At 40.2% G+C, this 15,031-nt stretch overlaps 1 protein-coding gene across 1 annotated transcript; it reads right to left on the reverse strand.

Annotated features, from left to right (window-relative positions):
- Positions 1 to 6,835: 6,835 nt before the first annotated feature.
- On the reverse strand, positions 6,836 to 11,725 carry LOC122531585. The gene is made up of 2 exons (XM_043659626.1): positions 10,772 to 11,725; positions 6,836 to 6,928 (listed from the first exon to the last, which is right to left on the reverse strand). The coding sequence occupies exons 1-2, from the start codon at positions 11,000 to 11,002 to the stop codon at positions 6,836 to 6,838; spliced, it is 324 nt and encodes a 107-aa protein (XP_043515561.1). The 5' UTR covers positions 11,003 to 11,725.
- Between the last annotated feature and the right edge of the window lie 3,306 nt (positions 11,726 to 15,031).

The following is a 15,031-nucleotide window of genomic DNA, read 5'->3' on the forward strand; positions in this document are numbered from 1 at the left end:
AAATCGAATAGCGAAATTTGTGGAGATTTGTGAGCTATAAAATTCATTTTGTAACGTAGCAACATTTCACAATTGTCCATAAATTGTCTCCGTGAGAAATTCCTCGGCTAGAAATTTCATTTCATGAGATGGAAAATTTTATTTGTGGAATCTGGCGATTTCTTGCCTGAATCATGTAATCTTTGCAGACATTTTGTAAGTTTCGCTTATTTTCATTGGAAAGAAGAGAATAATCAAATTATTAAAGAATGTGAAATACAGAGAATGCAGAAAACGGAGGAAAAAAAGAAAAATCTTGAGAAAATGCCATTTTGAATGAACGATACGAAAGCAGCCCCGATTTCTAGTCTCGTCAGGATCGTGCCACGGAGATCGATGGTTCGAATCGCGATCGGGGGGTTGCTGAAACAATGGCGTGCAGACAAGGGCTGAGAGAGACGTGCTCCACGAAACGATTTTGTGCACGACTTACGAGCCACTCCGGGCTCCGTGATAAGTAACGTCGGTACGTGTGAAAAATACGAACCCGAACGGCAGTGTATATATCTGAAAGTATAATCGCACACGATTCTGCCTAACGTGTGGAAAAAAAGAAGCCGGCTGTATCGATCTCCGTGAGGAAAGACGACTTAACAATCATTTACATAGCCGCCTCACGTATTTTAATCAATTGTCCTTATAAATTAACGCGGGCACGGTTTTTCCATTGCATTATGTTTTTTTTTTTTTTTTCCCTATGGTTTTCGCGCCGAGAGGCGTTAACCGCGACTCTCTTCTGTATTCCACGAGTACGAGGTTCGAGTTTAAATTTAAACTGTGTTAAATGAGAGTCAGAGTTAGAAAGAGGAAGAAGAGTTATATTTAGTTGTACAACGTAAACGGACACACATTTGTACACCTTCGCTCAAAAGTCTGTGTTTCTTTCAAGACTACGAAGTAAAATAATGGGTACACTGACAATTGTATTATACATGCATTTTGATTATCTATGATAAATACTGAATATTGGAAATAGAAAATGTCCCGATGTACGTGATAATTTTCATGGTCGTAACGAATACCTACCTAGAGCATATCGAAAAGAAAATATATTCGCGAACAGTATGTATTTGAACATTTATTACTATGTATTTTAAACTATAAAGTTTAAACTGTATACTTTATTTTTATTACGCATAAAAATGTGGAATTTAGTAATATATTAATAACGAAATTCGACTAATACTATTACTTATATTTGTAAATTAAATATTTATAATATAACCAAAAAAATTTTTCTCATCCCTTAAAACATTTAACGACTCTAATACTTACCTAAATATAAGAATTTAACACCTAAATATGAGGAAAACTTACGATTAAGACATTCGTTATGACACTTTCCGTATGCTTCACGTTAATAGATTTCAGAATTTTTACATTTTCGAAATGTCGAACACGTGATAGGATATCTTTGTATCTCACGGCAATTTGTAATTTAAATATTTCGATAAGCGATAAGTGTTACTTTACTAATCGACCATTTTTTTTCGTTTCATCAGTCTCTTGAATATATGACGACGCGGAATGTGCCGGAACATGACAGCGGTAATAATATAAATTAATCGAAAGGAATTGCAAATGAAATTAATCAATCAATGAATGAAAGCGAGAAATAACACGTTATTTTCTGAAAAACTATAGATGTTCAGAAAACAGACAACCTGCCATTCATTGAAAATTAGAAAATACAAACGTGCACAATAGGCCATAAAATTATCGACAATGATCGAAAGATTTTAATTTTAGAATGATTTTACAGTCTATCGAATAGATATCGAACCTAGGTAGCCATTTATTTCATTCTTAGAAACCTATATTTCACATTTACATTACAAATTCATTGAATACTGTCTTCATCTATATCCTGCTTACTTCTCCCGTTTTTTTCTCTTTTGTAACCATCAATGTAGGTATATACCTATAAATATAAACTGTTTAAACTATGAGGATTAAATATAAAATCATATACATTATATGTAACCTTGTATGAAAAGATATTATTATATAAAAATCTATTTATTCGTTAAGACAATGTGTCGAGACTAAGCTTGGATAATCAGTAGAAATAAGATTCAAAATAAAATAAGTAAAAATACAAATAAAATAGTCATTCCATCGATCATGCAATATTTATAGGCAACAAGTGATCAATCGACGAATGTTTTTGCAATGGAAAAACGAGGAAACTGGAAAATCTCCACGACGAATAGATCAAATAGATTTTACGTAAACATCGCCTGGCGATCTAACGTCGCGAAAGAAAAAGAAATGTATAAAATGATTTAGAAAAATATCGTGACAAATTTTTTGAGTAAACATGAATAAACATTCAGCGGACAATCATACGATAAGTGAAACTTCTCAGCCGCTTGTTTCCAATGCCTGAAAAGTAATTTTTCATTGTCGAGAATCGTTAAATTCCACGAACGATATGATTTATTATCGAATGCTTTTAGCGCCAATGTTGGACAAGCGTAAACGATCGATAAACGATCAGATGTATTATATGGTCAAGTGTCCTCGGCGTTACCGACGAACACCACGATGTTTATTTTTTATTTAGTCCGATCGTAGAATCTATTTAGTCGAAAAGTATCGTTAAGTGAGGCTGGATTTAACGAAACCTCTCTCCTTTCTTCCCAAACTGCCTCCTGTCTGCAAAGTTTCTTCATGTCTTTTTAACGTCTTCCGTGGTGTGACGAAATTTTAAGGACTTACCCTCCATCCATAATCACGGTGACGTAGTAAAGCGTAACAAGCTATCGTCTATACGCGAAGACTCTTCCAAGTTTTACATACTATAATAAAAAAAAAAAAGATACTAAAATATGAGTCGTTATTGGTACGTGTAATTTTCGATTGCGATTCCATATTATTAAGGATTTTCTCGAAACAACGAGATCCTTTCATTCGTTCGAAACGCGAAGGGGATTAAGATGTGAAATACTAAATATGATCTTTGGACGTAAAAAGGAAAAATCGATGACCTCGCTTTTCAAACAAAGTCTTTCGGCCAAAGAGTTTATTTCGCGATAATTACCAAAAATCGAAGTCGATTAATGGCAGGGTTTCACGGGACAAATTCCACGGGTCGATTCGATGGGTGATCGTACCCGAAGAAGAACCGGTCGTAAAAATATCGACAGCTTATCTTTGGTGAACGAAGACACACAACTGCTTTCAGTCGAACAGATAACAGCGGTGACTTGTAAATGGAGCACACGGTTAACAGTTATCTTCACCGTTTCCTACTGGTTAGATAGCAAGTCGGGAATCACCGGTTCGATCGCTTTTAGCCGTGGATAATTGCGAAACGCGTTGCTGCAACCGGTACTCGTTAATTGCATGTACTTCCTTCCTTCCTTCGCAATTGCGATATTAATGCACGCCGATCTCCTCAAGGCTGAATGCAATTTATGGTGAGCACCCGTTAACAGCGTGGAACCCAACGTTCATGACGTTAGGTAATTAGCAATTAATCAAAGCGTGTGTTGCGCCTGTATCGCTTTGAACACAATGGCGGAACGATGTATCATCAATTCTATACGTAATGCAGCATTCAAATTTTTGTGGTGAGTTAATCGGAATGAGATGGAAACAAGTTTTTAAGATGAAAGCAATAAACAAGGAAATGATTCAGTGAACTACTAAATTACTAGTTACCTAAAACTAATAATGGAAGACATTCAGTCATTTATCGTCTTTACGATAATTACGAGATTGCGACGATAAGAAGATCTTATATTAGAGGGTGCAAAAATGGATTAGTAAGAATATTATTGAATATGAATTTATTTGAGAAAGTGATACATTTTAATTAGTTCCGATTTGCTTGCTACCGGGTTCTCCCTGTTGCAACGACCTTTTCAATTCATAGTTTCCCAATTCGTTCCTACGAAATCAAGCTCGAGACCCAGCCAAAATTCGGAGCGAAATGGTCCAATAACCGGCGCGCTCGCGCGCGCGAGCACCTCTCGAGAAAAGTAGAAACTCTCCCCGGAGAAAACGCACGACAGTACCGACGTGTGGAGCGTTTGCTTGCCAGCCACCGGGCCAAATGCCCTCGGCTGGAGTTTCCGCGCAAAATTCTCGGGGCGTAATTTTCTCCGTGCAGCAGCTGGCCTCTCGAAACGATCGGCTGCGCGGAGAGCGGTGGTCGCAATCGACGGAAGAGGCGCGATTACGCGAATCGCCTGCCCGGCATTGAGGAGAGGAACACTCTGGCTGGTGGTGGCCGGAGGAAAAGCTCGCACAGCCGGGTAGAGTCTACCGGTATAGGTGAAGCCAACGGCCGGGTATCGATCTGTGCGTGATGCTGCGGAGCAGCCAGTGCCGGAGGGGTGAAGGACCACCACGTTCGACCGACCACCACCACCACCATCACCGTTCGTCAGCATCCACCACTACCACCGTTCGTCAGCATCCACCGTCACCACGGTGATGTAGCATCACCGTCGAGAGCTGCTGAGCCTTAGTGTGAAACTGTGCGGGGGTCATAGCCGCTTGAGACTGGACCAGCAGCCGGGCGAAGAGAAACACATCGTTGAAAGCAATATCAACGTTGCCTGAAACCAACAACCGCACGAGATGAGCGACAGGAATGATTGACAAAGTTGCGGCACATCGAATTTTGCAACATTTTTTTTTTCATTTATTATCAGCAAGATCTTATTATTTAAGAAAGAGACAGTGTATGTTCTTCTTTGTTCCTGATAACAACGCAGTAATGATAATATCCTACGTGTAATCCCGTTCTACGTGGAAAATATCCATGACAAAAAGTGTCAAGGCGCAGAGATTATCGCTTCAAAATTCATAGAGTTTTTAGACACCGTAGATAGATTTTGATTGATGAAATTAACGATATTAATTGAAACCCGTGTCTATTCTCTCTGTTTTATTTTTATTTTTCAAATACACCCTCGGATCTAACAACCTTTTGCCCTCACTTTCAATTATATCGTATCAAAAATCTGATCCTAAAATACTTAAGTCAGAATCTTCTGTTTTTTTTTTTCTAATATATATAATAATATTTATTTGCGTCTGTATATGTACATATTTATCTACATATATATACGCGTTGGTTCCCCACCAGAACTCCCAGCGAGGGTTCGAATCGACCCTAGTTCCGCTGGCCAAAGCGTGTCGAACTGCGAGAGAATCTACCCCTGACCATCGACGTCTCTAGGGTGGAAGACGAGGAAGATGAAGGTACGGAGAAGGGATAGAGACGAGAGGGCGTGTCATTGCAGTTTTCGCACGGCTGTGTCTGCACTGTACCGAGGAAAGGCCTAGAAAGCTTTCTCTTACTTTTTCTTCACCCCTTCTCTTCCCTTAGATGGTTTCTCTTTTTTCTCTGTTTCTTTCTTTCAAAGACAGTCTGCTTTCCCCAGTTCTCGTCTTTCGCCTTCCGACATCCGTCGGCTGAGAACTTTACCATTTTACTGTCTGGAGAGATAATCTACTCGACTCCACCTTCCTAGAGAATCGAGGTCCGTTCTTTGCCATTTCCCTCTTGAGTTTTTCCTTCGTCGAACGCTCGTCCACTTGCTTTTTCTCCACAGTTTTTTTTTCGATCACGTAAAAGAAAACACGACGAGATTGTAAATTAATTGATTATGCAGTCTTACGTTTATTAGATCTATAACTGTTATATTTCTTTCTCTTCTTTTGGATTTCGGACAATGAACGCGATGATGCGAGCAAATGTGTTATTAAACAGTATAACTTTTATATAAACTCCATTTATTCGAATGAAATTATAGTTGGTACTCTTATTGCATTAACGAAAAATCATAGATGAGGGAATCAAAATATTTGTTACTCGACAGATTTATCTAAAACTCTACTAGTAACTTGCAAGATGTATTTACACATCACTGCAATTATCATAATTGTTTACTATTAGGTTTAAATTTCGCGTGACTATATTATATTAAAAGAAACAATATACATTAAATTAACTATCATTTATTTCACAGAATTATCCAAATTAAACGTGGAACCCAATGCAAAAAAATTTATTAAAAAATATAATATTTCTTTTACAATCAGTATATTTTAATAAAAAATACAATATTCGAAACTAAATGCAAAATCCATCGATTTACGTTTCCACTTCTTTGTCTGGAGATAATCACCTACACTTTCACAAGAAAAATTCGTTGTACCCATTTCTTTCCGTCTCCTTTCGTTGAACGTCCACTCTTCTAAATTCTTCCCTTTTGACGACGAACACTGGTGCAGGTGCGACAAAACGGGCTGCTCTGGAAGTGAGGCAGCAACTCTTTGAAACCTGGAGGGAAAATTAAGCGAACGCTCTCGACTTTCTCTCTGAAACCACGCTGACAGTTATAACATTTCGCCTCCCTCGAGTGTCGAGCTCTATTGTCGACGAAATTGAGTTCTTATATTTCACGAGCCGGGAAGGTTACAGCCGAGGGAATTTTCTGCGTCCGGGAAAGATTGGATATCGAAAGGTGAATAGAACGTTGCGTCGCTGTATTATTTTAGGAGGTTATGCAGCAGAAGAATATTAAAGTCTCTGGCGTCTGTTTCTACCTGAATATTCAACCGCAGATGTACACTTGCTACCGCCATTTTGGGGAACAACCGTCAGTGACCCATACAATATGAAATACCTCGTCCAAATACCACGACATAGAATAATTCCGTGGAATATGGAACATTTCTGCTCAAAAATTTCTGCTTCAACCAGAATTTTTTTATTCGTATTATTGTTTTATATTGTGAGTTAACACTTGATATTTTAATATTTATGTTCATAATTTTAATGGACTTCAATCAAGTCTGAATTACGGTATCTTAATTTGTCAGAAAAATGTGAAGTAGCTTGTTTCATTCGGCAAGATTCTTCAGTGTCCTGAAAAAATCAAAATTCGATTTACGATATTCTTATTTCTCCGAAAAATGGTAGGTTCTCGAAACTTTTTATGGATACTATACCTTAACCCAGCACAAGTAAAATTTTCGTCTACATATTTCTATGCAGGAAAATTACCGAAGAGACGAAATTCCAAATTCTATCCATATACAATATCACATATTTTATCTATCCTATCTATGCTTTGTTATTCCGAGGAAAACGAATAAGAATCGAACAATAATAACTGAACGAACAATAGAACGTCGTAACAACGACGAACGGAACAAAAATTCTTTTCGACAACGTTTTCTCGAGGAAGCGAGTGTCTACTCGTCGTGGAACGTGCTTATGCTCTGCGTGGGCGTGGATACAGGTGCAACGTGCAACAGAGAGGAGTAAAATCGTCCTCGTCGGCCGACTCCAATCATGGACGTTGAGGGGAAATTAGAATGAACGAGGCCATCCGTAATTTCCAGAGTGAATTAACCGCACTCGCCGTCATCTGCATAAAGATAGCGAAAGAAAGAGAAAAGGAGACAGCGATCGAGGTCCAGGGGGAGAAGGGAGACTAGGAATGGGTCATTATGGGCGGTGGCTTTGTCGCGTTTATCTGTACGGTGTGCACGCGCGATTCGTGACTCGTGAATTACTGCCCTGGACGATTTCGAGAGAAGTGACGTAGAGCGTGGTTAACGAAGTATACATTGCTTCGTCGAGTGAAGCAGACAGATTCAATGACTTTGGTAACTCCTTAGGCGTGAGAGCTGAGAAAAGATGGTAGTCGAGACGAGTCGGACGTTATGTAATTTTTAATAACAGACGCGATTGTTTCCGATTATGTCGATTGTACATTATGACAAAATCTAATAGACGGCAAAAAGCTACTATTTACTGTAGAAATGGTAATTCTGTGAGATTGCTCCGAACTTTCATTCATTCTTGCATTTTATTTTCTATTTTATATTTATTTCACTTTCATTTTTCAGTTTCTAATTTTCACATTTACTGTTGCTCGATTTTGGAAATACGACAAGCAGAAATAATTAAATTCGACTCTAGTCTTGTGAGACCTTCTGTGATGATTATATAAGGATCAATATCTATAGTATTTAAGGATTAAACGCAAGAGAAAGTCGAGGTTGACTTTATCTTGAGAAGAAAAAATCGATTAACGTCGATACGTTATTAAAAATTAGTGCGCTTGTTTTGATTGTCGTTAATGACAATTGTTGTGATTTCTATAGAGTAAGTTCTCTCAGTATAGATTCCTATAGTACGATGATGTTTATGATTAAGCATAAATTTTGCATTGTGTAATGGTGACGTTTATGGCTGTAAATTTACACATAATTGATTGATTATGCAGTTTGCTACGACACGATGGTTGACATCTTTTTTCTTCTCTTGTTGAGTGTATTATTACGCAGTAGGAATTCATTTCTTTCATTTGGTTTAACGAGATTAAATATAGTTAATACGAAATGGAATTTTTAATATATGTCTATACGAATGGAAAATGACGAACTCTGATTACAAACGAAGTTCTATTATATTGTATCTTATACTCATGACGAACGGTAGTATATCGCTATTTATTACAGAATTTAGATTCAAATATATTAAATTTCTAATACTACGCAAACTATACAAACATGACAGCATGGAAAAGAATCGTGGGACTTGATAAAAAAATAGTTCGTCAGAAAATAAAAATATATACATTCCAACAGAGATATATCCATCAATCTATTCTCAATTAGGTACACATCCTCCTGAATGAACGTGAGACTGGTGAATCTATGAAACTTGACCTTGCATAAAATTCTTCCGAAATATGAGGCGGATCTCCATATAAACTTCCCAAAACTCGTCGCGCCACCGTGAAATTGCAATCGCAGAAAAACGAACGCTAGACAGAACCGCGTGTGGAACTCTTGCGACACGATCGAGAGAGCGAGGTGACGTCCGTCGGCTCAGGGTGCAATGAAAATTATGAGAAACGCTAATGCCTCGTGGTAGCCACGGGCATTTTTACAGCATTACCAGCGCAACGACGATTCGAATAATTAAACGACGCTGGTGGATAATAACCAACGTGCCGCAACGAGGCAGGCTCCCTTCCAGACTCTGTCCCGGGGCTAATAAACTTCCTTGCATAAAGACTACTTGTTCGTGCCACCTCTGCGTGATACACCTCGCGTCCACGTGCAACAAACACCAAGCAATCTTCGAGCGGTGGCCAAAACCAGGGGGGAGGGAGGTAGACCTGACAAAATCCGAGGTGGCTCGTCGTAAAGACGACGAGGTCCCGAGAGCTCGAAAGAGTATGAAATTGCTTATATTTTATAAAAGTTGAAGGGGTGAGGGGCATATCCGACCGAGGTATATACCTCACTGCAGACATCGGGATCGTTTCGGTATTGGCGTAGAGAAATAAGAGGGAAACTGGGAGCCTCCCGGCGAGACGACAACGTGGGAAACGAACGTCGAACACGGTGGTAGAGAATCGAGAAGGGGAGGAACGCGTTTTTCTCGTGAATAAACAACGAGCGTGGTAGCTGCAAAGGCAGCATATTGAAGGCGAAAGGAGAAGGCGTGTGCGCGCGGCTACGCGCACTAGGCGGAGGAAGAACCCCTTGCTTTCGAAGGTGTGGCACCCTTTGTCGCGCCGCTGGAACAAACTCGATGCAACGAATTAGTCGCCGACACGGAGATCTGCATTTGGGAGCTGAAAAGTTAGTAATATGTTGCAAGGGCTCTTTGTAATATTTGGTTCGTCCCATCTATATACGATTTTCAATTCAAGTTTTGTTTCTCAAGGCCAATTCACGTTACTTCGAACATAGTTAGGATAAAGTTTTGAAAGTCTCGGAGGTGTCGAAGAATTTGATTATTTTGAAAGTCTGGCTATCTGTAGTCGATATTTTGAACGCTTTAATCGAAAATGCATATTACGTCTTACGTTTACATCTTGTACAACTGATCAATGCTTCGAAAAATTTTAAAATAAAATTTTCCTAGATCTTTGAAACTTTCAATAACTATCAAGTCAACTATCCGGTTCAAGTGTTAATTTAATGAACCGGAGCCAATTATATTTATACGCGACTGTCATCTTTTCAGTTCCGAAACGTAGCCTCAAAGCGTAATTGGATAATATAGAGGAAACAAAGAGCCGTTCCGTTTTGATTTGGGCTCGGTCTTCCGGCAAATTTATGGCGGTTAGAGGGTGAGCACGACACAGAGATTCCTGGGGCGTAATCAAAGTTTCTCTACGGTGATTCGAAACGCGAAGGCGTCCGCGGGACCTCGTCACGATGCTTATTAGATTCATGGTGCTATTTTCGGATGTTACGCGGTCGGCCGGGTCGACCAGATGTTTTACGTTCGCGAGGATCGTGACCAGCGAGTTAAGATCCGCTGGCTAGAATTTCGGACAAGTCGAGAAGAAGAGAAACAACGGTCGAGAAACGGGGGAAATGGTTCTCCATTTATCAATGATAACATGACATGTTATACAGGTAAAGGACGAGATCGTGCAACAAACGAACAATACCAACAACGACGATTACATGCGCCTCCTTTCTTCGATCAATGATCCAATCTCGAAATTCCTAATAAAAGGAATCACTCTGTCAGTCGATAGATGTTCCTCGATAAAACAACCCTATTTGTCCCCGGAGAAATAAGAAAATATCAAATAAGAAGAGTGGCGTCTGTTCTTTTGTCTCTTGTCCTTTTGTCGAGGAGAAGATGGGCAAACACACGGGGCCACATCGCGAGAAGGGCTGGTTTAATATCTACGCAAAGAAGCATAACGTTACCTTGTAAACAACTAACCCTTGTTATTTGCTGCAGCGTTTCCTCCGTGATCGTCACGTATCGCTCGTGTAGCCCGCGGTAACGAGTTGTGCCTCGGAACCTTTCCAATTGTACGCCGGATATCTGCTCTGCGAGATCATCTTCCCAGAGATTAATCCCTTTCATTTTCCCCGATGAGTTCCATTTTCGCTCCTCCGCGTTTCCACTCCGCTTCGTATCGTGAAGCTTCGCAGCTCCAACTATGTACATATTTTTCAACCATTCTGCTCGACCCTCTCAACAACCTTTTCTTCACTAAGAAATCCACCAATATTTTCTAGATATATAATTTCGTTGCGTACGTGCCTATTATAGTATCACTTAAGCGTTGTCACAGATCTTATCACAAATCAACATCCACAAAGCGAAAAAGCGTTCTTTTCAACTCGTTTCTTCAGTACGAATTTAAGATGTATTGCCATGGTGGTGCAAAAATGCGCCGCGCTATCCTCCCCTCGAAAAGAGGTGGGTGGTGATGACATTAGTTCGATAGCACGGAGTGCCAGCACGATAAAGCGCGCATAACTGCACGCCAGTTCGACCATAGGACGAGCGTTAATTCAGCTGCCCGTTTCCATCCCCGCCGTTCGCTGCGACGAAATCCAAGAGGGTGAAGGTGGATACACGTGTACGAATGGCCGCCTCCTGTAACCTGCGTTCTTCCCTGTCCTCCTTCACTACGAACGTGTATGTACGTTCGCGAACGAGTTTTCACGGTTGGTTGTGTGAGCCAAGGCGACTGAGATTGTTTGTACGTGCGTCTGCAGCAGTTCCGCCGTTTCCTCTTCTTTCCTCTCTGTGTTTCTCTCTCTCTCTCTTTCTCTCTATCTCTTCCAACCACTCTGGCTGCAGCAGCGTTCAGTTTCCACGTTCTACCAACAATCCAATTTATACGAGGGGATTATCCCAGGCACCGGGGATAGTTTCGAGCTATCCCACCCCAACGTAGCCGACGTTCTAGCCCTATTATATCGTCCCTAGTCGAGCCTTGCCCCTACCATCGATTTTGCTCGTTGAATCGCGATGTCCGCATCGAGAAGAGCCCTACCTTTCCTCGATCGTGCGTGCCCTCCACGGCCAAATGGCTGGATTCGAGCTTCGACTTTGGCCTCCAGCTGCGTCCGAGACTCACAGGAGCAGCCCGGAGTCACTTCGCACTTCCTGCCTAAAAACGAACAGACCATTTTAACGAGATCGTTTCCCGGAAGATCGACGATCTACCGTTCTACAAGTATTCGCCAGACGAGTGACGTTTCTCGTTTCTGTTTTCTTTTTCCCTCCCTTGGAAATACCACGCGGCGGCGAGATGAAGGAAAGTTTCGCCAGGGCTGCGAAAGGTGGATAATATTTTTTGTAGGAAGCCGTCTCGCTTAAGTTTTAATTTCCTTCGAGTTCGAGTGCAGTTTGGCGAAAGTTAATCAAAGTTTTAGTTGAAGATTCTGCGCCACCCACCCAAAACCTCTCCAAAGACTGCTCCGTTTGGAATGTAAATTTCGTCTTGCGATTTAGTTTGCTGATTCAGATTTTGCTAGAATTTCGATCACTTTTTTTTTTATGGCGAAAGTTCCCAGTTCGATTATCGAAATTATTGTTAATACAGAGTGTTTACGAAACTGTCGCGTTTGCACGAAATTTGTTTAGATACCTGCGACACTTTGGCAAATAAATTATTTACGATGATACTCGAACAACGCGAGTTACGTTCCCTTGTCGGCTATTATTATTATCCTGTTAAATGTTAAATGTGCTTAGAAAAGTGTTTATAGACTGTGCAGATGCCCGCGTATGTTCTTCTAATTTCGGTAACTCTCTTTATTTATCGGCCTTCTGCTCGAGTATTCAAACGTTTCATAAATGCACACTCACTTATTCCAAACATTTGCGATTATCATTTTAACCCCATCTTCAAGCTTTCCCGTGCACAATCGTTCGACGAAAAAGATCACGATATGTTCTGCTGGAGAATATCTTTTTCCTTCACCTTCGCTCTAGATCGCAAAAATCGAGTGGCATATAAACTAAATCCTGAATGTAACGATATATCGTCATGCACGATCCCTTCATACACTCCTGCTCAAAAATTTTGAAATAACGATTCCCTCGAATAAATCAGTATCTTATTCGTAATGTCATTTTTTCATTGTATCGAAAATTTAATTTATTACATGTAAAAATTGAAGTTATGATTGTAATAAGACGAATGAGTGATTCGTCCCGAAATTTAGAGCAATCTTTCCTTTCTTTAAATGGAAAATAAATTTTTTGGATATATCTCTAAGAAATATGACCATTGCGATTATAAATTTCGTTTCTAAATTTAACTATCGACGAAACATTCACTAGACCTACAGACCAAAGTGTACTTGCATCAGAGAAATTAAATTCTACGAAGTAGAAGAGATCTTTAAAAAACGCATCGTTGCAAATCTATGAATGAAATTTTGGTAATTTCATTATTAAGAATAAAATATCGTTGCTTCTTGCGAACACTCTAACAGAAGTTCCAAACTTTTGAACGAGAGTGTAAATCGAAGCGGGACACGTTAAATATCGGACGCGATTTCGAGATGGTCGATCGACCTCTCGGAATGATTTTCTTTTTTTCTTGCGGCGAAGAGACGAACCAGCCAATCGAGCGGGAATTCTCCGATCGGGAGGCGTGTGCAACTTATGCCGATGCTTTCTACCAAGCCTACCCTTCTTGCCAAGCTTGTATAAATAAGCAGCTCACGACACAAAAATCCCTCGCCAGCGAAAAAACCGCCGCTCCTCCAGAGGAATTTAATCGCAACAACGTCCGCGAGATGCGCAATCGATTCTCGATTAACGAGTTGCAACCCTCGGTACACGCGCGATGCAGCGATTTTATTCCAACGAAATCTCGCTTCAATTTTACGACGCTTTCACCTCTCTTTCTCTTTTCGCGGGTAAAGCGAGAGCAGCATCCCTTGCAAATGCGGCTTTTTGCCTAGGTATTCTGGTTACCTCGCGATATGTAGAGGAGATGAAGCCGTGTTAACCGAGATATTGATCGGCCGGCGTACCCTAACTTTGAAACAACTGATACGACGCGAGTTTCGAATGGCCGCGCTACGCTTGAAAAATAATCCTTATTCCACGTTTTTTGTTTTTTCTTTTCTTCCTCGTGATTTAATTGACTAAGTCTTTCATGCATTGCATCGTTCAACTCTCGGTAAGATTTTTTACTAACAATCAGTTCTAAGAGAGTATTCTGAAATATCATATCAATAAATTATGGATCTTTACGAGTCTGACTGAAGAAAAGCTGAAGGAAGTTTGTTTCATTTATAAATACCTTGATACTTTTATTGCATTTTCCTGCATTGCATGCAGTAATATGCGCAATTTATTTTTTCAACGTTCCTTCTATATTATATTATAATTGTCGCTCGTCGATTCGAATGTTTAAAACATTTTTTCAGTAGAAGTAAAAACTCTGAGAGGAAGGAATTCGACGCTGAAATATCGCACCGTTTCGAGGTTGCACTTTTCAGTAAAAACCAAAACTCACGCGGAATAAACTGAAGAATAAAATCCTGCTTATTTGTTATATACCGTGAATGATGCATCTAATTACAGCGCCGTGCTTACTTACGATTTAAATGAAGTTTTAAATAATATAAATAAATTATATAATTATTAATAAATGATTAAATTTTTTAAATAAAAATTTAAATAATTTCATCAATGGCACGATAAATATCAAACAAGTTGCCGAGTAAAATTTCCTGAATGTAATCCGAATGTAAATTCGTCCAATGTCCCTCCAAGTATGGTGTGTCCTGTCTTGAGGGAGAATCGGGAGGTGGAGAGAGTGGAAATCCTTCGGGAGACAAAAAGGCGTTCAACGTGGCTCTGGTAACAAGGTCTGCGCACAGAAGGAAAGTGAGTGTCCATTATCCGAAAGAATGGAGATACGGAGGGCGGAAACGTTGGATACGGGTGGTTTCCGAGACACTTTGAAACGGGAATTTACGCGATCTGTCTGAGACGTAAACAATGGCTGAGACGCGGCGATAAATCCGTGGGGGAACTCCATTCTAGGCTATCTAGGTCTAGGACCGACTCGTTCAGCCCCGTTCAGTAGATGGCCGCCACGTTCAACGCGACCTGTCCTTTCGAAGATTTACCAGGCAAATAGTCAGAAAATATTGCGATGAAAACACGTTGGCGTGGCTCGATGGCAAGACCACTCCGTGAAACCGCTCTGCAGAGATA

This window comes from Frieseomelitta varia, unplaced genomic scaffold, assembly GCF_011392965.1.
Source record: "Frieseomelitta varia isolate USP_RPSP 00005682 unplaced genomic scaffold, Fvar_1.2 scaffold_405, whole genome shotgun sequence".
Taxonomy (NCBI): Eukaryota; Metazoa; Arthropoda; class Insecta; order Hymenoptera; family Apidae; genus Frieseomelitta; species Frieseomelitta varia.